The 25,794-nt window shown below is 45.7% G+C and overlaps 1 protein-coding gene across 1 annotated transcript; it reads right to left on the bottom strand.

Annotated features, from left to right (window-relative positions):
* Nucleotides 1–7,306: 7,306 nt before the first annotated feature.
* LOC137838531 (uncharacterized) lies at nucleotides 7,307–9,309 on the bottom strand. The gene is made up of 2 exons (XM_068647777.1): nucleotides 8,126–9,309; nucleotides 7,307–8,024 (listed from the first exon to the last, which is right to left on the bottom strand). Exons 1-2 carry the CDS (start codon nucleotides 9,307–9,309, stop codon nucleotides 7,307–7,309), a joined length of 1,902 nt encoding a protein of 633 aa, XP_068503878.1.
* Between the last annotated feature and the right edge of the window lie 16,485 nt (nucleotides 9,310–25,794).

The following is a 25,794-nucleotide window of genomic DNA, read 5'->3' as shown; positions in this document are numbered from 1 at the left end:
TAATTGCAAAAGGAATATTATATGTAAGACAAACTCAAAGAGTAAGAATGAAAGACAATCAAGAAAATAAAGAACTCAATGAGAAAAGTAGGCACACAAAAGAATACCTAAGGAAAAGCACTAGAGTAGATGAAGCAAACAAAAAATTTAGCTACTGGAAATTTTTTTTTTTTTTATGCAAACTGTGTTTGATATTCACTGATTTAACTGGAACGTTGTAGAGCGAACTGGATTATGAAATTTATACCACAGAAACTTCAAGATGTTAACTCAATAATGGCACTGGAATCAATTAAAAACAGTAAGCCAATTGAGAGAAATAAATTTTTCAAAATCACTGCCAGATTACCGTATTTTTTTCGGCAGGAATGTACACTTTTTTTATTTTATTTATCATTTTTTGTGTACTTCATATTTTTGAATGATTCTTTTTTCTATTCTTTTCTAACACTTTGAATATCTCAAATCCAGAATTTCAGAATTTTACAGTACGTAAATCAGTTTCAATAAGGAAAAACAGTAAGCAATTTGTTTCAGAAACAGAGGAATCCTAATAGGAATAAAAAACAGGATGATGAACTAGCAAAGACATAATAGAAAATGATGTATTGGAACTTGTATAGGTCTAGAATACAAGTATGAACTCAATTCTAAAAAGAAAATGCACAAAGGATCAACATCAATTCAGAAAATTATATGACACCAAAGCAAGAAACAATCAAAACAATAAAAGTACTACTAGAAGTAATGACATATATGGAATAACATGACTAAGACAAAACTTGACATGATTCAAAAATTAAAAGACACAACACAAATTGTAACAAGTGAAAGGAAGCTTAAGGTAAACTCTAGGAAGGATAATGCCATTCCAAAAGAGCAACCATACTCATAAGAATTATGAGTGCCATAAACCTTTCCTCAAACACTTGGAGCAAAAGAAAAACAGCAAGAATACTCAATTAAAATTCTAAAACAGAAACTGAAATTGCAAGAAATTAAAAAGAGCTCTTGAAATAAAGTGCACACAACTCAACAATTAAACAAGAAGAACCTAAGACTCATGATACCACATGATGTGATTCCAATAGCTACATAGAACAAGATTCTTGACACTTTGAGGAATCACCTTGAGCTGGAAAATGTAGAGGCACTTTCTTAGAAGTTGGATCATGGTTCTAAGTCAAGAACTCACCAATACAAGTACCAATTCCCAAACTCATTTGGATGAACCAAATATTGTCAAATTGAATCAACAAAGGAATTATAAAAGAGAAGACCGAACAGAATTAAACCACAAACAAATGTACCGAACAGAATTTAGAAAACCAAAACATAGGTGCTGGAAAATTAAGGACAACCGAACCAAAAAATGCTCAAGAACACAAAACAACAAGAGTAATTGAAAGAGAAGAAAGGAAGGAGAAGAGAATGCTCATGAAGATGGAAGATAGGTTGTGATGAGAATCAAATAAAGGAGGCTTTTATTAATGGAGGAAGAGGACATCCACCCTCACATTTGAAGTTCTTCCTTCTAGTCTTCTCAAAATTAAAAGAAGACACAAGAGTAATTGAAAGAGAAGAAAGGAAGGAGAAGAGAATGCTCATGAAGATGGAAGATAGGTTGGATGATCACGCCACTAGAAGTATGGATGCTCCTAGATGAGTGTGGAAGCCGCCACTTGAGGAAACCATGGTCCTTCAAGATAAGACTAGAGTAGAAGCTCAAAAGCTCTCCAAATGCTCACTCCAATTTTGAGTATAGTTTCTTTAGATGAATTCAAATCTGAATTTTACAAAGGAAGCACCTCTATTTATAGCCTAAGGTGCTGAAAAATAGGTGGGAAATTTCAAATAAACTCATTTGAAATTCCCACCAAAAACAAGTCACATGGGAGGTGTGACCTTTTTCTACTATGACACCTCCCAAAAACTACACCTACACCACTCTCCTAAGTCACATGGACAATGTGACTTTATTTTACATTTTCACACACCTTTATTTAATAACCACACCTCCTAAAACTATACAAGAGTATTTCAAAGCTTGGCCTTGCCCCTCATGGGATGGACTTGGGCTCTTTGGGCTTTGGCCTTCTTGGGCTTGGGCTTGGGCTTTGGGCTTGGGCCTCATCTTTATTTTATGTCTTCTTTTAATTTTGAGAAGACTAGAAGGAAGAACTTCAAATGTGAGGGTGGATGTCCTCTTCCTCCATTAATAAAAGCCTCCTTTATTTGATTCTCATCATCATCCCTCTCCTTTTCAACCTTCCCAAGGAGCACCTCCCGATCTGCTGACCTCTTCTCAAGGTTTTCCACCTTGGTCGCATCCGCTTTTATTGCAGCCTCCAAGTTGGACACCTTGAGCCTGTAAGGGACCAGTTTGCTCTCCAACTCGATCTTCTCTTGAGCTTGGAGGTGCAGTTTTTGGCGAAGATCGAAGGCCTCCTTACGCGCGCCCCTTAGCTCAGCGTCCATGGCGTCCTCCAGCCTTGAGTGGTCGATCTCCGCCATCATCAGGTTGCAAGAAAGCTTTTCCGCCTCAATCCTTATCAAGCGGTTTGACTCCTTGAGCGCTGAATTCTCATCTTGGAGCTTCTTGAGTGCGTCCTTCACAACCCCTGATACGATCAAAGGAAGATCCTCCACCATCATCTTCAGTTTAGCGGTGAAGGGCCCCAAGATCTCCTCGATGGAGGATGGGAGGCTTGAAGTTGTTTCTAGAGGAGGTGCTGGGGGAGCTTGGTGCTGACTTTCACCACCACCCTCTTGAGTTTGAAGGGTAAGGGGGGCTTCTTGGCGTGGTGGTGAAGTCGGAGACTCTGTTATCAAAATCGGCGAGTTATGACCACCCTCATCTCCTCCTGGTGCGGCCCCAGCAATAGAAGTGGTTGAAGGAGGACCCTCTCCGGCAGATACGAATGGCGTGGAGGCGCTTGGACGGTTCTCTATGAAGTTTGGGTCGCTGCTCTCGACCACTGGGGGTGCGGCGGCTAAGGGCGTCGCTTGGACTGGTGGTAGTAGAGCTGGAGGTGAGGGCGGTGTTGGAGTTTGGATTGCAGGTGGTGGAGAGGGGGCCACCCTTGTCTTCTTGGTAACGAGGCCCTCCTCGGTGGTCTCTTCATCCTCTTCTTCCTCTTGCACCACTTGAGGAGCTTTCCTTTTTGGTTTCCTCAAGATCAGCTTTTTCCTTTGAGGGGCGGGTAGTACCCCGGAAGAGGTTGCACCTCGGGGGGGAGTTTTGCCCTGAGCGGCGGCGATCTCCACCACCGAGTTGGGCACGGTTTGGGAGCCCGCCGCTAGCTTGTGGGATCGGGCGATCGCCCTCAGTTTTGCCAGTTTCGCTTTTCCCAACATATTGTCTGCATGAGGTAAAGAACGGATGAGCAACCAAAACAGAAGCAGATAATACAAGCATATTTATGCAGAGACAACATAAGCAATACATAGATGGAAAGATCAGAGTCAACACAGAGTAATAGAATGCCAAAGTAGAGTGGGGAAGACGCTAAGTTTAGTATTAACTCGAAGTGAAGGACTTGGTGTGGAAGTAGGAGCTAACCTATGTGTATTTCGAGTTGACTTTCGAAGAACTCGTAGGGAATGATTGAGGCAGTGGGGAAGGTGATGTTGGCGGCAGCTACGCTCTCACAGAAGAGGCAAAGGTCCTTGTCCAACTCCCCCATGTTGTCAGGGCTCCTTGGTCTTCTGAAGCTATCCTTAGCATCCTTGTCCCCATTGTGTACCCAATACAAGGGGAAGCCGTCGAGCAGTGAAGGGTCTTGGTCGTTTTGACACACCTTCACGAATTTCCCTTTCCAATCTTTGTAAGACTGCTGGAAGATTGAGAAGATGGAAGATGGATCTCCTAGCAATCCCGTTCAGGCTGACCCAGAGGCGATCTCCAGGGTTCTTTGCCTCAAATAAGAAGAGAAAGACGTCGACTGAGGCCGGTAACAGCAAGTGTGCACAAAGAACTTGGAATGCCCTTATAAACGCCTAGCTGTTGGGATGAAGCTGGGCGGGGGCGATGTTGAGCTCGGTTAGCAGCTCTCTCTCGAAGCGGGTAAAAGGAAGCCTAAGCTTCACTTTCTTGAACACGGTGGTGTAGATGAAGCAGAACAACTCGCCGTTGCTCCCCTTATCGTCTGCGCAGACCGGTTCACCCGGGAAGCAGGGCAGCACGGCCATTTTGCTATCGTGCTCCTTGTGGAAGGAAAGGTCGGACTGATCTCCTTTCCTCAGTCGGTGCACGCCCAACTCGGTGGTTATCGAGGAAGTCTCTTTTAGCAAGGTTGGGGTGGCCCAAGGGTAGAGTTCCTTGTAGTCTTGTGGAGGTAGGGAGGCTCCTCCGGCGACCGGCAGAGTTGCCTGAGTAGGATTGGCATGAGAAGAAGCAGGCCTCTCAGCCTGATTAGAAGAAGCACCAGAGGCTCGTGATGGATTGCGCGCTGGTGGAGGATTTGCCCCAGGGGCAACCCTACGCGCTTGGGGTGGAGGGTTTCGCGATGAAGGAGGAGGGTTCGCGGTGGACTTCGTGTGAGCCATCGCAGGAACTGCAAAGGAAAGAGAAAGGGATGAAATGAGGATAACAGAGAACGACTCGATCGAGGACGAAGAAGATAAAGCGAACGAATGAGGGTTCGCTGGGATAAACATTATGAAGGACGAAGCCCTAAGTTACGAGAAAAGGAGAAAAGGAAAAAACAGCCCACAAGGTATGCTTTAGACAGATAATGGATGATGCAAACCGATTAAAATGCAGCAAATATCCATAGAAGGAGTAAAAGGGTTACCTTTTTGTGATCGGATGAACGTTGAAGAAAGTTGGAGATTGAGAGAGACGAGAAGCTTCGTGGTTCGCAGAGAAAATACTTAGAACGCTTGAGAGTGAAGAAAGATGATGGAACAGTGGAAGCGCAAAGGGTTTAAGGGTTTTTCGAACGTTTTCGGAAGCGCAAACGGCAGTTGAAGACGACCGTTGATGAAGCCACGTGTCGCGTGATTAAAAAAGGGGTTTGGTGGAGTGTCAAAAAGGCAAAGGGTACGGACGTACGGAAATCCGTACCAGCGCCACGTAGATCGACGATGACGTGACCTCTTAGTCTTTTCGCTGGATAAGTCTCAACTTAAGACTGGGGGGCTTGTGTACCGACCAGGTAGTCGGGATTGATGACGTGGCAGCTTCCCCAATAGCACAATCATTGATTCTAGAAGGCACTGATAGCGGTGAGGGTGTTGATAATGGTGTAACCCTTGGCAATGGTGATGGTACTGATGATGTTGAGGGTCCTGTACCTGATGGAGAAGGCGCTGATGCCACAACTGGGGTTGGGGAAGATGTGGTGGGAGAATTGTCTCTTCTTGATTGAAAAGGTATGTCTGCAGTCGTAGGACATGAAAAAGATGCAGCGGTAGAGATAGGCGTGAGACCTGGGGTAGGAGAAGATGTATGTGCAGGAGTTGGGAATGGGGAAGGTACATGTGCAATAGGTGCATTTGGTGGGGGTGGAATATTTACTTTAAGCACATATCGTGGCCTTTTACGCTTCATTACCCTTTTCCCCTTATTTTGACCAGATAAGTAAGGTTTTGGTTGGTCACATTCTCTTGAAGACATCTATAACAAAAAAATTATATTATCAATTATAAATGAAAGGAACATACTGCAATTAAAAACACACAACATAATAAAAGTTTCTTTCAGAGAAGAATCATTGTTATTACATAAACAAGAAAATAGCAACACTAACAATCACATAATGTATTCATAACACATAATTCAATCATCATCAAATTCATGTTCTTCATTGTCTTCTTCTGAATCATTTCGTTCAAGTTGCCCATCTTCACTATCCTCTCCAGTATAATCATTTTCAATGTCCCCATTTTCACTATCTTCAAACTCCTCTTCATTATCCTCTTCTTGAAAATCTTGAAATTCATTATCTTCGTCCACTTCTTCAACATAAACTTGCGAATGTTGGAATCCTAAAATACCTTCATCTTCAATTACTTCATTTACATGTGACATTTCATCTATTTGGTAAGGAACATCATCTTCCATATCAAGAGATTCAATGCGACCTCTAGGCTTTGTTTTAATTGCAACACACCAACTTTTTTTGTCCTTTCTTGATGTCGGATAGGGGACATAATATACTTGTCTTACATTATGTGCAAGGATAAATGGATCAAAGGGTAAATACCTTTTCTCCATGTGAATGTCCACAATTCCATATTTAGGATCCACTATTGTACCTCTATGTGATGGATCAAACCACTGACAATAAAATACCACCACTTTCTTTGGGGAGCTCGAAGAATTGTACTCTAGCTCATATATGTGTTCAATGAATCCATAGAAATCATCATGGCCTCCTTCCGTGAGCCCCTTTACATAAACACCACTATTTATTGTTTTTTTCCCCTTGCTCCATGCATGAGTGTGAAATTTGTACCCATTGACGAAGTAAGTGTGCCATTCATTAGCACATGTGAAAGGGCCATATGATAATTCCCTTAAGTGTATGTTTCTTACATTTAAAGGCTCACTTGTAACCTACAAAGGCAAGAGATACTGACTTATTTATATTTTTTTTAGGTTATATAAGACATAACTTAATCACATTGAGTTGATCATACCTGACCCGTAAACCATTCAGGGAAATGTGCATGTATATCATTTGATGAGCTTATTTGTTTAGATTGCGAGAATGAACTGTGAAACATATTAACACAATCAAGAATGGTTTATTTAGAGGATCAATTTTGTCAAAAATTGAAGTCAATTATTTGATATACTCACTTGAGGTATGGTTTTACTTCGTTGCAATTGATCAAAACATGAACATGGACAGAGTTCCATTCTTTATGGTTGAACCAATGGATTAACTTTTTTCCTGAAGAACGACCAGGCTGGTTAAAGATGGATAACATTGATGGAAAACTTTCAATTCCACGAGGTATTTCATTTCTACGATTTCGTGGTGACAACATGAAGTTCTTGAAATAGTGGGAACAAAAGTGAATTGTTTCTCGGTGCAAGTAAGATGCAGAAATTGATCCTTCAACTTGAGCCTTATTTTTCACTGAGCGTTTAGAATCACCCATAAACCTATAATTAAGTAAATTGGAGATGGATTTAGACAAATAAATGAACTATTTTGACATAATAACAATAATATTGTTCATACCTTTCAAATGGATACATCCATCTATATTGAACTGGTCCACCAAGTCTTGCTTCATTTGCAAGATGAATTGGAAGGTGTTCCATTGAATCAAAGAATGCAGGGGGGAATACTCACTCCAACTTGCAAAGAATGATTGAAATATTTTCTTCCATTCTAACCAAGTCATGATCCTTTATTGTTGTCGAGCACAAATCTTTGAAGAAATGGCTGACTTCGATAAGTGGATTCAAAACATGCACTGGTAATGAATGAAATGCAATAGGAAGTAAACACTCCATGAATATATGGCAATCATGACTTTTCATTCCAAGCATCTTCCCCTTGTCTACATCCACACATCTTGCCAAATTTGAAGAATAACCATCAGGCATACGAAGTTCTTTTATCCATTGATAAACTAACTTTGATTCCCCTGTAGTTAAAGTGTAATTTGCTTTTGGTTTTAGAATCTTCCCATTAGCTTGCAACTTTAACTCCAAATCAGGTCTCCTACAATGCAATGTTAGGTCTTTTCTTGCCTTATCATTGTCCTTTGTTTTACCTTTTACATCCATGATGGTGTTAAATATATTGTCAAAGAAATTTTTCTCTATATGCATAGCATCAAGATTGTGCCTCAATAAATTATCTTTCCAATATGGAAGATCCCAAAAGATACTTCTTTTTGTCCAATTAAGCCACTCTCCATAACCTGGTAATTTGGACATGTTAGGCTCATCTATGACTGTTGGTAGATTCCTAACTATATTCCAAACCTCTTCAGATGTCAACATAGGTGATGGTCCACCCATTTCAACTTTGTCCTTTTTGAAAGCCTTTTTATTCCTCCTAAATGTATGATCATTAGGTAGGAACCTACGGTGTGAGTCAAACCAACTATTTTTTTTCCATGTTCTAATCTAAAGGCCTTTGTGTGCTCCAAGCAATACGGGCAAGCCAATTTACCTTGAGTCCCCCAACCAGACAACATGCCATATGCAGGGAAGTCATTAATTGTCCACATTAGACTTGCTCGCATCATAAAGTTTTGCTTCCTTGAAATATCGTATGTTTGAACACCACTCCACAACTTTTTAAGATCATCGATAAGTGGTTGCAAATAAACATCGATACGAGCCTTCGGATTATGTGGACCGGGAATGAGACAACTCAAAAACATATAGGGTCTAGACATGCACATTTCAGGAGGAAGATTATATGGGGTGACAATTACTGGCCAACAAGAGTAAGGTTTTGTTGATGCTTGAATATATGGATTAAATCCATCAGAGCATAAACCAAGTCGTATATTGCGTGGCTCAGCGGCAAATTTAGGATGTAATTGATCAAAATGTTTCCAAGCTTCACCATCTGAGGGATGTCGTAGCACACCCGAAGGTCTTCTATTATCATAGTGCCATGTCATTTGTCCTGAAGTTTGCATAGATGCAAACAATCTTTGTAATCTTGGAATTATAGGAAAATAGAACATTATTTTCAGAGGAATTGGTTTTCTTTTACTTGTTCCAACTTTTGGGTCATGATATCGTGCATGATGACAAAATTTACACTGTAGTAGTCGTCCATCATTTTTCCCATATTCATTGTCATAAAAAAGCATACAACCTTTTACACAACAATCTATCCTCTTAGCCTTCAACCCCAACATTGACACTAACCTCTTAGCATCATAATCACTTTTTGGCAAACCCTCTTTTATTGGTGTAGCATCCGACAACATTGTTGTGATGAAATCTAAGCATTGGTTAGGAACATTCCAATTAGACTTGCAAGCTAACAATTTCATACACATTGATAATTTAGAATCTACAGCCCCTTCAAACAATGGCTCATTTGCCTCTAATAACAGATCATAAAATCTCTGAGCTTCTTCATTGGGAGGCTCCTCTCTGTTATTAAAATTAGATGGTTCAAATGTCTCATGTTGCCCAAGAGCATCGCACACCATGTCTTGCATTGCTACAAATTGTTCACTTTCATCCACATGTACATCACTACTTGAAACACGAACGTGATCGTCATTGTCATTAACATGTGGCACTTGTTCACCATGATGAATCCAAACATGATAATCATACATGAAACCGTTTTTATAGAGGTGAAGCTTGACCATTTCAATTGGAAAAATCTTTGTACATTCACATTTATCGCATGGACATCTAGCTTCCTTTCATTCAAATAAGACTGTTGTTGACAAGCTTTAATGACAAACTCTTCAACCCCATTCACAAAACTTTCTTTTAAACCCCCTCTGCCAATATAGCATCTATCGTACATCCAACTACGATTTACATGAAACCATTCCATGTTCTGAACCAACGACAACTAAAGATTGAAGTTGCCACAAAGATGCCTTTAGCCCTTTAATGTACTAAAAAAGAGTATTATAAGTTACTTCACCCTGAACTAGCAAGTAATGTAACAATCAATTGTGTTAAAAAATGATATCTATGAACAAAGCATCTCTTAAACCAATATAAAGATATCTCTTAATAAGAAAGAGTTTCATAAATTATTGCGTTATATGACAACATCAATTACTTATATAAGTTCTATGCAGGACATCAATCACTTCATAATCTACTTTTCTCCATTGTGATATAAACAAACAATTGTCATAAACTACAGGTCTATATAGTATGTAACTTCAGTTAATACCATTCACAAAACAACAAAAAATAAAGCAAATTTTAGACCCACTTATTCTAGTAAAAGAGGTTCAACATGCCACCAATTAGTGAAAATAATGTACATCCTAATAAATTGCAATGGGCATATGAGTATACTTAAATCTATTTCAGAAAGACTTACCTCTTACAAATCCTTTCAACTGATATGATAAAAATCCTTAACTGTTTAAAACCTTCAAAGCAACATCCTGCAATTTTAAAAGTACAGTCAAAATTATAATACAAAAATATTAGTTTGTTTTAAAAATATTTGCTCAAGATAATATCTACTAAGAGAAGTTGAGAAAGAAAAATAGATAAATGATATCCCAACAATCAACAACCTAAGAGATAATTAATTGAGACTAATATTTTCATTTCTACTCTAACAATTACAATATTTGAAGAAAGGAGAAGTGTGAATATAATAGGCAATGGTTTATTGGATTATGAAGGAAACAAGAGTTATGCTAAGTTATACATATTTGTGCAGTTTATGGTTGAGAAAGGTGGTTTGATGCAGGTACGTGCCTAGTAGTACAACACTAAGACGGGCTAAAGGAGGCAATAAAGATGGAGCTGGTAAGAAAAAGGACGAGTGATATTCAAGATTTGGAAGATGCAGAGAAAGCAAATCAGATTGGTGTCGAAGAAGATTCTGCTCGGCCAAAGAGGGAGCTGGGAGGGAGTGGGAGTCTGTTGGAGATCTCTAAGTAGCAGGATTGGTGCTGCTGAATCAACGGATATCAACATGGTGGCGATGTGAATAATATGTTTCAATGGTTTTTTCTGGTGAGGAACTTGTGCAGCAGGATCAAATCTGGCTCACTATTTGGCACAACTTGTTTTCATTATTTGAAAAACTTTTGGTAGAAAGAATGGTTTATTAGATGTATCTGTTAATTATGTTTTGTTTGAGTCTTGTTGGTTTTCTGAATGACAAAAGAAACAACGACAAAGCAAATACAATAAACAGTTCAAGTAAAGCTAAGGAAGCACAATGTGAGGAGTGAGAAACAGGGTAAAATAAGTATGAATCTCGTAACTATGAGCTATACTAAAAGAAAAACAAGGAAAGGATCAGAAAAATTAAATTGCAATGAAGGACACAAGGATTAATTCCATAACTAAAAGTTCTCAAAGATAAATTACTTACTAGAACTCACATTAGAGTTTTCTTTATAAATTTAAGGAGAGATTTTTTCTTTGGCACATGTTCCTTTTCTAAGTCAATTTATTCACTACATATCAGATAGACAGTTGTGTTCTTAACCACCAAATCATGACCAAAAATGAAGACCATATATAAAGAATAATCTTACTCAATTATTGTCTAATCGTGGATTATTGTCTAATATTGACAATACTCTGTTCCATTCTTTTTTCGTCCTTCCATATAAATAAGTTCCAATGACTTCAAGAGCAAGAGGTAATCCTCCACAATAAGCAACTACTCTTCTTACAAGGAATAACAACAGCAGAGATACCAGCACAAGCCTAAAGCTAAAAGTTGTGGCAACAACCAGAAATCGAATTCCAGTGCCTCCAACTAAACGAGATAAAACCACATAACATGAGAGCCAATCCTTTGATTGCAGCCAACATTATAAGGAGCAGGACAACTCCCACACTTCACCCAACCACAGCCCCAATGCTGCTGCACTCTGGTTAAGCATGAACTAGAAAAAGAGAACGGATGAAGCAGCAGCGTAGAGTAACTCTCTCCCTGTGACTAACTTTTTGGGCTTCAGATTCACCTCTTGCTTCATCCTTCTTACTCCAATACGACTGGAGGCACCAACACTTCAATGTACAAAGATATACCTGCAGAACTACACCCACTTTAGGTAGAACCAAGTCTGGCAGCTGTGATTTGTCATCTTTATGCTTACGCCAGAATTACATCCCCTGCCTACAGAGTATGTGCCTAGGCATCACCAGAAGCTTTGAATGCATAGAAAGGCTCTAAGTTGCATCCTGATTTTCTTGGTGAGTATTGGAAGAGAGCTGGCTATATGTATTAAATCCTACATTCTTACAGAAGCGTCCAACATCCCACTCCCAACCCAGCTTAGTCATCTTACATAGTTGTACCAGCCAAGGCAGCATTCCACAACTGGCGATAGACATCTGCCCAACTCTCCTTATTTAGCAGCCTAGAACTTCACCTACTGCAGTCACTAAATCCATCCACCTTCCAGTAACACCAGCAGAGCACTTAGCAAGTCCACATCAGTTCAGCCTCAAAGATTGCCCATACCTGGACCATATACTCGTGCAATTCCCCATTATATCATAAAACACCAGGCTGAACAAAATAAATTCCTTGTTCCTAGCAAAAGACTCTCTAGACAACCTTCTACTCGTGGAAAACAGCGAGACTTAATGCCATACAACGTTATCTACAGCCAGGTCATCAACCAAACATGATCTCAGAGAGGTTGGTTGTTTAAAAGAACTTGGAGCCCACTTAATTCCAGTGTTGATGATCCTCTACCAGGAGATTGCTATTATAGATAACAAGAAGTCCTACACTTCTTCAATTTACTTCCAACCCATATTGTTGGTGCAGCTTGCTTTTATTCAAGCACTTATTACACCATCTGCTCGCTGTCCAGCAAAGCTTCTCCATCCAACCCCTCCTTTATCAAGCAGGCCGAGATCCTTATATACTACCTCAGAATCCACACAGCTCCTAGAGATTCCAAAGTTCAACTAACTCAGTTTCCTCCTCCATACCACCTCCTTCCAGTACAACCAGCTCAAGCTTGTGCTGACATCCAGGGAGTCCTCCAAGTCTCACAGTGGTCTATGCCTTCAAGAAGGGCGTGCAGCCCGGGCCATTCTGCGAGGCCTTGATTAGGGCTCATCCAGCGACGTTTGCAGAAGTCAGGCGACTTGCGGTGGCCCACATCGCCGACGAGAGTGAAGTCGCCGAGAAGAGAGGCAGCGTGGCTCCCGCCAGGCCACGCGCCCAGACCAGGACCCAGCCGCAGAGGGTGCTGGAAACGGCGGCGGCGGCTAGAAAAGACCAGAGGACTCGCCATCCTTACGACAGGAGAAACAAGGGAAGAAGCCAGGCGCGCCAACAACCAGCACGCCAGCAACCAGCACGCCGGGAGTACAATCGCCCGCCTAAGCACAAATTCGTCATGGGACTAGCGGACCTGATCGCTATCCCTAACATATCTGCTAGGTTGAAGGCACCCGAGAAGGTGGGCGACAAGGTGCTAGGGTCAAAGCCGGACGCCTGGTGTGAGTTCCACCAGTGTTTTGGCCACACTTTGGACTCGTGTTTGTCTTTAGGATACCAGCTCGACGATCTGGTTAAGAGCGGGTTCTTAAATGACTATCTGCTGGACAGGAGGACGGGGGGAGCGTCGAGTTCCCAGCCAGCAGGTGGGGAAGCCCAGCAACACGAGATGCCTATCCATGGGGAGATCCACACCATTGCAGGGGGTTTCTCAGGTGGTGGATGCACCGCATCGCAGAGGAAAAAGTATGCGCGATCGGTGATGGCAGTGGACATGTTTGAAGATCACTCGCCGGAAGTGGACATTACGTTCACAAAGCAGGATCTTCGGGACGTTGTGCCTCATGACAACGATCCCATAGTTATTTCGTTGATAACAGCAGGGAGGAAGGTCCACAGAGTTCTGGTGGACCAAGGAAGCTCGGCAGACGTGATGTTCTGGCCGACTTTCACGCAGCTGGAATTGCCCCTTAACCAGCTAAGGCCCTATGGAGGGTGCTTATATGGGTTCGCTGGTGACCAGGTGGAGGTCAGGGGGTACATTGAGCTGAGAACCACGTTTACAGATGAGGCTGGGTCGAGGACGGAGAAAATCAAGTACCTCATCGTAAACGCCCCTTCAGCATATAACATCCTGTTGGGAAGGCCCACTCTTAACAGGATAGGCGCCATTCCGTCGACACGGCACATGAAGGTGAAGTTGCCGTCCATGGAAGGGGTGGTGATCACGATCAAGTCTGATCAGAAAGAAGCGAAAAGGTGCTATGAGAATAGCCTGAAAAACAAAAGATCAGTGAGCTATGTAACAACCACCCCGCCTCCCGGTGTGAAGCCCAGGCCGCCGGTAACAGAGGAGGCCGCCGGAAGGGATGTAGAGATGGTAGACGCCGAGCTGAGGGAAAGGAATGCTGGCCTGGAGGAGGAAGAGGCGCGGAATCGCCCCGAGGAAGCGAGGGAACAGGGAATCGCCAGGGCGGTGATCGCCAGAGAATCCAGGCCCAAACCTGTTGAGCAGTGGCTCGAGAAGGAGATCGGAGGGAAAATCTTCAAGCTCGGAAGATCTCTGGAGGTCGATCTCCAGGACTAGATCGCCAAGGTGATTGAGCGGCATCTGGACGCGTTTGCTTGGTCCGCTTTGGACATGCCCGGGATCGATCCCGACTTCTTGTGCCATCATCTGGCGATGGACAACATGGTGAGACCGGTGCGACAAAGGAGAAGAAAATTCAATGAAGGGAGGAGGCAGGCAATCAGGGACGAAACATAGAAACTCCTCGCTGCAGGCCACATCAGGGAAGTCCAGTACCCTGAATGGTTGGCAAATGTCGTACTGGTGAAGAAGAGTAACGGGAAATGGCGCATGTGCGTCGATTTCACCGACCTGAACAAAGCTTGCCCAAAGGATTCGTATCCTTTACCAAGCATTGATGCCCTGGTTGATAGTGTTGCAGGGTGCAAGCTGCCGAGTTTCCTGGATGCCTTCTCGGGCTATAATCAGATCAAGATGCATCCCATGGATGAAGAAAAGACAGCCTTCATGACGGAGAGGTCGTGCTACTGCTATAAGGTGATGCCGTTTGGGCTGAAGAACGCGGGGGCCACGTACCAGAGGTTGATGGATCGGGTACTTGCACCAATGCTGGGAAGGAACGTGCAAGCCTACGTCGATGACATGGTCGTGACCTCGCAGGAGAAAAGCAAGCACGTCGAAGACTTGGAAGAATTGTTCACGACGATCGCCAAGTTCAAGTTAAAGCTCAACCCGGAGAAATGCATTTTCGGCGTGGAGGCTGGAAAGTTTTTGGGTTTTCTCTTGACTGAAAGGGGGATAGAAGCTAACCCAGACAAGTGTGCCACCATCTTGGCGATGAGAAGCCCGGCTACGGTGAAAGAAGTCCAGCAGCTAACAGGTCGGATGGCAGCCCTATCTCGCTTCGTGTCAGCTAGCGGAGAAAAGGGGCATCCCTATTTTCAATGTCTGCGACGCAACAACAAGTTCGTTTGGACGAAAGAGTGCGAGGAGGCTTTCGTCAAACTAAAAGAGTATCTGGCGAGCCCGCCGGTTCTGTGCAAACCGCTGGCGGGAACCCCTCTCAGGCTGTACTTCGCTGTGACTGAGAGGGCGGTGAGTGCGGTGCTCGCCCAGGATCAAGATCAGGCTCAGAAGCCTATTTATTTTGTGAGCAAGGTGTTGCAGGGCCCAGAAACGAGATATCAGGCCCTGGAGAAGGCTGCGCTGGCTGTGGTGTTTTCGGCGAGGAGGTTGCGCCACTACTTCCACAGTTTCACAATACTGGTGATGACTGACCTGCCCATCCAGAAGGTCTTGAAGAAACCCGACGTTGCGGGAAGGATGGTGAAGTGGGCGGTGGAGTTGTCAGAGTTTGATATTAAGTACGAGCCTCGAGGCCCGATCAAGGGGCAAATCTTCGCAGATTTTGTGGTTGAACTCTCATCAGAGGCGACGCGGGTTGAAGGAGACGATTTTCGTTGGGTACTTTCGGTGGATGGATCGTCGAACCAGCAGGGCAGCGGTGCTGGAGTCATATTGGAAGGGCCCAACGGCGTGCTGATTGAACAATCTTTGAGGTTTGCTTTCAAAGCCAGCAACAATCAAGCGGAGTATGAGGCGCTGATCGCCGGGATTTTGCTGGCCAAGGAGATGGGAGCTAGGGTGCTGATGGCTAAGAGTGACTCGCTGCTAGTCACAGGGCAAGTAACAGGCGAGTTCCAGGCTAAAGATCCGCAAATGGTGGCTTACTTGGCATATGTGCAGGAATTGAAGAGTTCCTTTGCCTCTTTTGAAGTAGTACATGTGCCCCGAGAGCAGAATGCCCGAGCTGACTTGCTTGCTAAGCTCGCCAGCTCAGGCAAGGGGGGTAGGCAGAGGACGGTGATTCAAGAAACTCTGAAGACGCCGAGGGCATTTGTAGCAGATCACCTGGTCCTTCAGATAAGCAGGTCGACGGAAAAAGCAGCGAGAAGCCATAAGTCTTTGACGCAAGAAACTCTGAGATCGCCGAGGGTTAGAGCATGCCGAGGGGAGAAGGTGGACGTGATGCAGGTCTGCGCCGCCCATGAGCCAGACACTTGGATAACGCAATACAAACGGTGCCTGGCGGATGGCCTCCTCCCATTGGATCCGACGGAAGCTAGGAAGGTAAAGAAAAATTCCAGCAAGTATACGTTAATTGATGGCGATCTGTACAGGTTTGGGTTCACTCACCAACTCCTGGAATGTATACACGGCGAGAAGTGCACGAGAGTTATGGCAGAGCTCCACGAAGGTATATGTGGAAGCCACGTCGGGGGTCGAGCTCTGGCCGCGAGGACTCTCCGTGCAGGCTACTACTGGCCATCCATGAGAGAAGATTGCAAGAAATATGCCCAATGCTGTAAACAATGCCAGCAGCACGCCGATTGGCATAAGGCACCTCCCGAAGAGTTGAAGTCGATCTATAGCCCTTGGCCGTTTCATACTTGGGGAATCGACATCCTGGGACCTTTCCCTCTGGCGATCAGGCAAATGAAGTACTTGGTGGTGGCGATTGAGTATTTCACCAAGTGGATTGAAGCAGAACCGGTGGCCCAGATCACCGCACACAAGATCGAAGGTTTTGTATGGAAGAACATCGTGTGCCGGTTTGGAGTGCCTAAGCGCCTGGTGTCAGATAATGGGACGCAGTTTGCAAGCCACCTGTTGAAGAAGCTTTGCGAAGGGGTGGGAATTCAACAAGTGTTTGCATCCGTCGAGCACCCCCAAACAAATGGCCAGGTGGAATCAGCTAATCGGGTGTTGTTGAGAGGTTTGAAGAGAAGGCTTGAGAAAGCCAAGGGAAGTTGGGTTGAGGAGGTGCCCCGTATAGTTTGGGCGTACCACACCACCGAGCAGTCAGGAACCCATGAGACCCCGTTTAGCTTGGTCTATGGGTGTGACGCCATGATTCCGGTGGAGATCCAGGAGAGCTCGCCGAGATTCCAGAACTTTGCAGAGGAAGACTCGAATGAAGAGAGAAGGCTGAACCTGGATCTGCTGGATGAAGTCAGGGAAGAGGCGAGACTGAAGGCTGAGGCGGTGAAGAGGAGGATCGAGCGAAGATACAACTCAAAGGTGATGCCAAGGCAGTTTAGAGAAGGCGATCTGGTGATGAGGAAGGCCCACCAGTATGAGATGGAGAATAAACTATCACCCAAGTGGACTGGACCGTTCAGAATAACCGAGGCGCTCGGGAACGGAGCCTACCGCTTAGAAACGCTGGAGGGAGGGGCGATTCCTCGCACCTGGAATGCCACACACCTGAAGTTGTACTATAGTTAAGAGCTTTGTAAGTAAAGACAAACACAATGTTATATTACAATGTCTCTGTTAAAACAGTTTGAAGGGGGCACTCTTTTTTCCCTAAGGAGGGTTTTTAATGAGGCCACCCAATAAAAGAAGAGTTTTCGAAGTATAAGGTGTTTTCAGATTGCATGTGTGCTACTTTCACAAGTTTTGAAGAAAGACCTTGTCATTTGTACATGATTTAAGGCAAGAAAAGATATATCGCGTGCTTTCGAAAAGGTTTTAAGTCCTCATCGTTTTTCGGCGATTGGAGGCACCAGTTAAGTTTTAAGTCCTCATCGTTTTTCGGCGATTGGAGGCACCAGTTAAGTTTTCAAAGTCCTCATCGTCTTTCGGCGATCGGAGGCATCAGATGAAAGACCTCAACGCTCACGCGCGTCCTGAGGCAAGTAAAAGACCTCCTCGCCGTCGAGCGAGTGCAGGCGAGAAAGAGTAAAAAGTCCTCCATGTTTTTGGGGGCAAGAAGATGGAACCCCTGGGGCAATGTAGAGGCAAGTTAAAGACCTCCTCGCCGTCGAGCGAGTGCAGGCGAGAGAAAGAAAAGGTCCTCAGTGCATCCAGGGGGGAGGAGATGTACACCCTGGGCAAGTTGAGGCACCAGATAAAGTCCTTATCGCCGTTGTGCGAGCTAAGGCCATTTAAAGACCTCCTCGCCGTCGAGCGAGTGCAGGCGAGAGAGAGAAAGGTCCTCAGTGCATCCAGGGGGGAGGAGATGTACACCCTGGGCAAGTTGAGGCACCAGATAAAGTCCTTATCGCCGTTGTGCGAGCTAAGGCCATTTAAAGACCTCCTCGCCGTCGAGCGAGTGCAGGCGAGAGAGAGAAAGGTCCTCAGTGCATCCAGGGGGGAGGAGATGTACACCCTGGGCAAGTTGAGGCACCGGATAAAGTCCTTCTCGCTGTCGAGCGAGTTAAGGCCATTTAAAGTCCTTCTCGCCGATGAGCGAGTTCAGGCGAGTTAAAGCCCTTCTCGCTTATGTGCGAGCATAGGCAAGATAAAATCCTTCTCGTCTCGAACGAGTTCAGGTATGGCGAAGCGGGTGGAAGAAGCTTGGAAGGTGGCTAAGGTAGGTTCGAAGAGAACGCCTAGTCAACCGGTCTTTTGCTCTGAAGTTCAGGGGGGCAAAGGAAGATCCCAAAGGGCGCTTCTACCCCAGATAAAGAAACGATTGCCAAAGCGTGAGGCTAGGAAAAGCTGATGTTACCAAGAGGTCTTGGCGATCGGGAAAAGTTCAAACACGACGAGAAGGTTGAAAGGCTTGTTTGATAAAGCAGGTCGAGTGGGACGTTGTTTGAGCCAATGATTGAGTTACAGTTCGTTGCTTGGAAGGTATTCTTATGATAAGGTTAGTGCCTCAAGAGCACAAGTTGTTTAAAGCGATTATTGCTTAAGTTTGAATTGGCTCGAGGCAGTTACGTCAAAAGTCGTCTTCGCAAAATTGCTAAGTTAAATTCGACAAAGTTAAACATGCAAAGAAGGCTAAAGCGCTTAAAAGGAGTCAGGGGAGAGAATATCCAAGTTTTGTGATTGAAATAAGTATCTGTTCAAAACATATATGCACGAGTTTTTATTACAAGGTATATACGAGGGAAATTATAAAGTAGCAGATGAGGTGGAATTGATTAGTCTTCAGCGGGAACGACCTTTCCATCTACTACTTCGTTGTTCAACGACACCATGCTGAGGTCGAGATCGGGGAATAGGCATGCGAATTGTTCCCGAGCGGCTTCGAATCCAGCAACCAGAATCTGAGCATAATTTAGCTTAAGTTCTTCAATTTGCCCTTGAAGTTCTTCAACCTGCTTCTTGAGCTCTTTGTTCTGCTGCTCCTGCTCTTCAACCTGCTTTCTGAGTTGCTCGTTGGTCTCTTGAGCGTGGAGAAGGTCGTCAGTAACCTTTTTGGATTCCGTTTGAGCCTGGGCCAACTCGGCAGCCATCTTCCCTTTCTCCTTGTTTGCCTCGGCGAGATCAGCCATGGCGTCGTCCCTCGCTTTTTCTACTTGCCCAAGTAGCTTCTCGCGATCGATCGACCTTTGCTCCAGTTTTTGTACCTTAGCGGCATCAGCTTGAATGTGAGCCTCCAGGTCGATCGCCTTGGCGCAGAGAGGCACGATTTTGCTTTCCAACTCGACCTTCTCTTGGGCAAGATCGTGAACCTTGCGGCGAAGGTCAGTGGCCTCCTGGCGCGCCAATCTGAGCTCGGTGCTCATCGCGTCTTCTACTCGGGAGTGTTCCATCTCCGCGAGCGTCAGATTGGCAGACAATTTCTCCACCTCGAGCCTCATGGTGCTGTTGTCAGTCTTGAGGTTGAAGAGATCATCTTGAAGCCTCCTGGTGGAGCTCTCCACAGCCCTCGTTATGATCGCGGGGATGTCCTCTGCTATGGTTTTCAACTTAGCAGTCAGAGGTTCCCACATTCTTGTGACTTCAAGGGAAAGGTTTGCTGCTTGGAGAGGCGCCAGGGGGGCTTGTTGAGGGTTCTCGCCGCCACCTTCCTTAGCAGGATTTTCAGTGGTTGCTTCCTGGCGTGGCGACGCAATCGGGGATTCGGTAATTAGAATTGGAGAGGTATGAGCAACCTCATCCCCGATTGGAACGTTTCCTGCAGCTGAAGTGTTTGAAGGGGGGCCCCCTCCTGCTGACACATGTGGCGTAGAGGCGCTGGGGGGTCCTCCATGAAATTTGGCTCTTGGGCCTCAGCTGCAGGCGGCCCAGTGGCCAGTGGAACTGCTTGGACTGGTGATGAAGGGGCTTGTGGTGTTGGTGATGAGGGAGGAGGAGCAGGCGTTGATGGGGGTGTTGAGGTTGGAAGAGGGGGTGGAGCAGGTGGAGAAGATGGTGCCACCCTCTTCCTTTTCGTAACAAGGCCATCCTCTGTGACCTCGTCGTCCTCTTCTTCCTCCTCTTGGACGATTTGAGGGGCTTTTCGCTTGGGTCTCTTAAGGACCAGTTTCTTGCGCTGGGTGGGTTCCTTGGGCGGTGATCGCCCATGAACAATGGCTTTCTCGACCGCCGAGTTGGGCACCGTTTGGGAACCGGTCGCCAACCCGTGGTTTCGGGCGAGCGCCTTTAATTCGGCGAGCATGTTTCTACCCAACATGGTGTCTGCATGAAACGAAAATGCATGAGTTAGCTCAGAGAAGAAAAAGATAAGTGTATGAGGTAATAAAACAGCAAAACAGGTAGTATATGCAGAAAAGGTAAAACCAAAGTCTTGTGCGTATTGCACAAGACGCCCAGAAGCAGTATCAGAAGCAGTATCAAATGCAGTATCAAAGCAACAGTTTGGATGTCCTAACCTATTTGGAATTCTAGCTGGTCCTCAAAGAATTCGAAGGAGATCAAGGTGGGGGTCAGGAATGTTATGTTGGCATCCGCCACCCTCTTCCAGAATAGACAGAGGTCTCGGTCCAATGCTCCCATGCTATCAGGACTTCTGGGCCTCCTGAAGCAGCTCTTGGACTCCTTTTTCCCCTTGTCCACCCAGTACAAGGGGAAGCCATCAAGAAGGGAGGTGTCCTTATCGTTTGCACGTACTTGGATGAACTTCCCCTTCCAGTCTTTGTACGATTGCTGGAAGATGGTAAAGATGGATCTCCCAGCAATTGCATTCAAGCTGACCCACAGGCGGTTGCCTGGGTGCTTGGCCTCAAAAAGGAACAAAAACACGTCCACCAACGCGGGCAACCCCAGGTGGTCGCACGTTATTTCAAAGGCTCGAACAAACGCCCAGCTGTTGGGGTGAAGCTGGGCGGCAGCGATGTTGAGCTCGGTCAAAAGTTCCCTCTCGAATCGGGTGAGAGGGAACCTGAGCTTGACCTTCTTGAAGAAAGTTGTGTAAACAAAGCAGAAGGGCCCGTCGGCGCTTACTTTGTCATCAGCACACACTGGCAGGGCGGCGGGGCAAGGCAGCACCATCATCCTCTCGTCGTGCTCCTTGTGAAACGATTGATAGGCCTCGTCCCCCTTAGTCAACCGCAAAACTGCTCCCGCAGTGTTCACCGACGAGGTCTCCTTCAGAAGGGTCGGGTTAGCCCAGGGGTATAGAGTTTTGAAGTCTGGCAGAGGGACGGGGGCTCCTCCAGCGTTAGATGGAGTCGCCTGGGCCAGGGCAGATTGGGAAGATGCAGGCCTCTCAGCCTGCGAAGAGGAAGCACCACGAACTTGTGTTGAGTCGTGTGCTTGTGAAGGAAGGTTTCGCGCTGATGGAGGGGGGTTCGGGGTAATCTTGGTGCGAGTCATGATGGCAGCTGCAAAGGAAGAAGAAAGGAAAAATGATCAGGAGGGTTACAAAGGCTGACTCGATCATAGAAGGAAGGTGAAAGACGAACGAATGTGGGTTCGTTGCGACGATCGACAAAGCCCTAAGCTACGCAGAAGGAGAATTGGAAAAACAACCCACAGCGTATGCACCAAGCAGTTACAGGATGATGCAAATCGGTGAAAATGCAAGGAAACCCAGCAGATGAAGGAAAGTAGTTACCTTTCGATGATCAGGAAGACAGTAGAGGGAGATGGTGATCTAGAGCGTTGAAGAACGTCGAAGAGCTTTCGTAGAAGGAAGTGAGAGCGTTTGCAAGCACGAAGAAAGTGATGGAACAGTGGAGCGTAATGGGTTTAAGGGTTTTCGAAATGATTTTAGGAAGCGCTAACGGCAGATGAAGAGAGCCGTTGATGAAGCCACGTGTCGAACGATGAGTGAAGGGGTTGGTGGAGCGTCAGAGCAGCAGAAAGTACAATCGCTTGGAATTCTGCATCAGTGCCACGTAGATCGGTGTTAACGAGGGCTCTTTCAGTCTTTTTGCTAGACAAGTCTTCGCTTAAGACTGGGGGGCTTGTGTACCGCCCTGGTGGTCGGGTGTGATGACGTGGCATCCTGCTACAGAGTAGGCGTGTAGACAAGGCGCCAGGTGGCAGATAGGAAGGAAGTCGGGAGGCACGTGTAGTCGCCAGTTGTTAAGTTGGCGTGTTCCGATTTCCAGCTTACCAGAATAGGCGATCGCCAGGTTGAAGATGAAGTCGCCAGATGTAGACTCAGGCGACCAAGCAGTTGGAGATCGCCAGAACAAGCACATCGCCGAAGATGAAGGAGAAGCAGATTATGAAGGCGGCCGGCGAGACCACAGGGAAGGTGTACGAAGGCCCTAACTCGCCAGTTCCAGTAGAGATCGCATTCCTAAGTTGGCTATGCACTGGGCAGTACCATGCATAAGTAACTTAGCCAAAATGAGAGTAGAAGCGGCGCCAAGTCAGGGAGCCTCCAGATGATGGCACGTGTACAGTTGGATGCGAGCCACGTGTCCAAGTCTGCAACTGCCAGGAGAGAGAAAGCCACCAGGTATATAAGAGCTCTTAACAAACTTTCTGAGGTACGCACGTTCAGTTCATACACTTTACGCTTGCGAGTGATAGAGCTGATTGTGAGAGAGGATTTGCACGGTTCTTGTTCTCAGTATTTGGTGATACCGTCACTGACTTGAGCGTCGGAGTGCGATCGGCCGCAGCGGCGCCGTATCGTTTCTTTGCAGGTTCTTGAGATAGATCCCGAAGAGGAACGGAGGTGAGAAGCGGTGCGCACGTCGATCCTTTGACGAGGCATTCTCCAGCGCTCCGGTCAACAGGCAGGATCACACACCAATAACTAAGCTGCAAAACATAAGCAAAATAAATGAAAATGATGTTTAAAAATAAATTAACACACCAATAACTAAGTATTAAAAATGTGTCATACACAATGCGTAAACAAATAAGGAGAAGAAAAATAAACACATAACTTGATCTTTCATAGAAAGATAAAAACATGAGAAAATTCACTACGCAAAGCATAACAATCAATAAACATGTTTTTCTTCCTCCATATTCAAATAGAAATTGAAAAAAATTCTCCCATCACATTTTTAAGTATATAAATCTAGTAATAGACATCAACAATAACAAATTCTTACACAAGTTCATATCCATTAAGTATAACTAACCTTTCCATCCCCCAACAACTTTTACATCCCCGTTATCTGTCATGGTTCGTGATCCTGCCGGTTGACTTAGCGCAAGAGCGTTGCCTCGTCACGATCTTCCTCACCAGCTTGACACCACGTGCCCTCCAAATCCACTCCACAGATAGCCTATCTGGGAACCTGAAAAACACACAGTGGCGCCTCTGCGGCCGGTGGCGCTCCGACGCTCAAGTCAGTGACAAGAACACCCAAAAACTAAGAGAGAATATGCTCTGTAGGACCGTACTGTAGGCACACAACCCTAGCAGTATCAGCCGTAATGAAAACGTACCTCTGCAAATTCTGTTAAGGTTACCTTTATAGCTAGGTTTCTTCTCTCTCCAGACCGTTATGCTTTTGGACGCGTGGCTCGCATCCAGCCCTGCACGTGTCGCCATCTGGGCTGGGATAGCAGGTAGCGCCCAGCCCTACACGTGTCGTCATCTGTGCTAAGGCAACTTGAGCGTCATTTCTCCATTGCTCCCAACCCTACACGTGTCATCATCTAGGTTGGAGTAACTGGTGACATCCAACCCTACACGTGTCGTCATCTGGACTGGGGCAACTTGAACGTCATTCTTGTGTAGTAACCAGCCGCACAGCTAAGTCCTCAACTTAAGGAGCAACCTAGCACATAATGCGCTGTGAAACACCACCCGACAAGGCGAGTATCGGAGGCAACAAAGTGCATCATCTCTGTGATATCGCTCGTCGCGAATGGCACCCTCCTTACTGCTACGCCATGCATGTTCTAGCTGGGGAAACCTTGCCACCAACGAATGTCCACTCTGGGAATTCTGTCGCTGATGTGCAAGGTGTTCCCCTCAGCCCACTCGACCTTCATGCCCCATGCTGGTGCCACAATCGTCTTACTGAACTTACACACTTAGAATTACCCTTCTGAGCCTTCAACAGCTTTAACTAAGTTTACTGGGACATCCGGCGATGTGCTCCTTGTGGCGGCGTGTAAACCACCCGATCTCCTAGCAATCTCATACGGCGACTGCGGCGTAACTCTGGTGACCGCCAGTTACGCACACTAGAGATCGGAGAGCGCCAATTCAGCGATCGGCGACTATGCCCACTTCTGAACCATTCATCTTTTCTAGCCTACGCGTTCCATTGAGCACGCCCCACTCGAGCACGTGCAGGGCACATCATCACGCCTGATGACCTGGTCGGTACACAAGCCCCCCAGTCTCGAGCTGCGAATTGTTCAGCGAGGAGACTAAAGAGGTTTAAAATCCGGCGGCTTACGTGGCCTTGCGCGTTGGCGCTAAAACTGTTTACTGACTTGACATTTCACCAACTCCTTCGATCGTTCGACACGTGGACCCATTAACGGCCATTGTTCGCTGTCGTTTGCGCTTCCTACAACGTTCGAAACCCTTAAACCCTTCGCGCTATTCACTGTTTCATCATCTTTCTTCACCTTCAAGCATTCTGAACGCTCTCTCTGCAAACTGCGAAACCTACGCCTTCCTCAATCTTCAACTTCTTTCAACACTCATCCGATCATCAAAAGGTAACTCTTTTACTCCTTCTACTGATACTTGCTGCATTTCAAACAGTTTGCATCATCCATTAACTATCTGGAGCATACGTTGTGGGTTGTTTCTCTTTTTTCCCGTAACTTGGAGTTTCGTTCTTGATAGCGTCTTCCCCAGCGAACTCTCGCTCGTTCGTTCTGTCTACTTTGTCTTTGATCGAGTCATTCTTTTGCTATCCTCATTTCCTCCCTTTTCTTTCCTTTGCAGTTCCTGCGATGGCTCAGACAAAGTCCACCGCTAACCCTCCTTCCTCATCGCGAAACCCTCCCCCCAATACTCGTAGGGTTACCACTGGGACAAACCCTCCACCAACACGCAACCCCCCACGAGCCTCTGGTGCTCCTTCCTCACAGGCTGAGAGGCCTGCCTCATCCCATGCCAATCTTACCCAAGCAACTCCACCACAGGCCGGGGGAGTCTCCCTTCCTTCTCAAGACTACAAAAAGCTCTACCCTTGGGCCTCCCCAATTCTACTGAAGGAAACTTCATCGATAAATACTGAGGTGGGGGTACATCGACTGAGGAAAGAGGATCGATCTGACCTCTCATTTCACAAGGACCACGATAGCAAAGTGACAGTGCTGCCTTGCCTCCCTGGAGAGCCAATCTGTGTGGACGATAAGAGGAGCAACGACGAGTTGTTCTGCTTCATCTACGCCACGCTATTCAAGAAAGTGAAACTTAGGTTTCCTTTCACTCGCTTCGAGAGGGAGTTGTTGACCGAGCTCAACATCACCCCTGCCCAGCTCCATCCCAACAGCTGGGCATTCGTGAGGGCGTTCCAGATCCTT

The sequence above is a fragment of the Phaseolus vulgaris genome, chromosome 4, assembly GCF_000499845.2.
Source record: "Phaseolus vulgaris cultivar G19833 chromosome 4, P. vulgaris v2.0, whole genome shotgun sequence".
In the NCBI taxonomy this organism is placed as follows: domain Eukaryota; kingdom Viridiplantae; phylum Streptophyta; class Magnoliopsida; order Fabales; family Fabaceae; genus Phaseolus; species Phaseolus vulgaris.
This window is presented reverse-complemented; position numbering and strand designations above follow the sequence as displayed.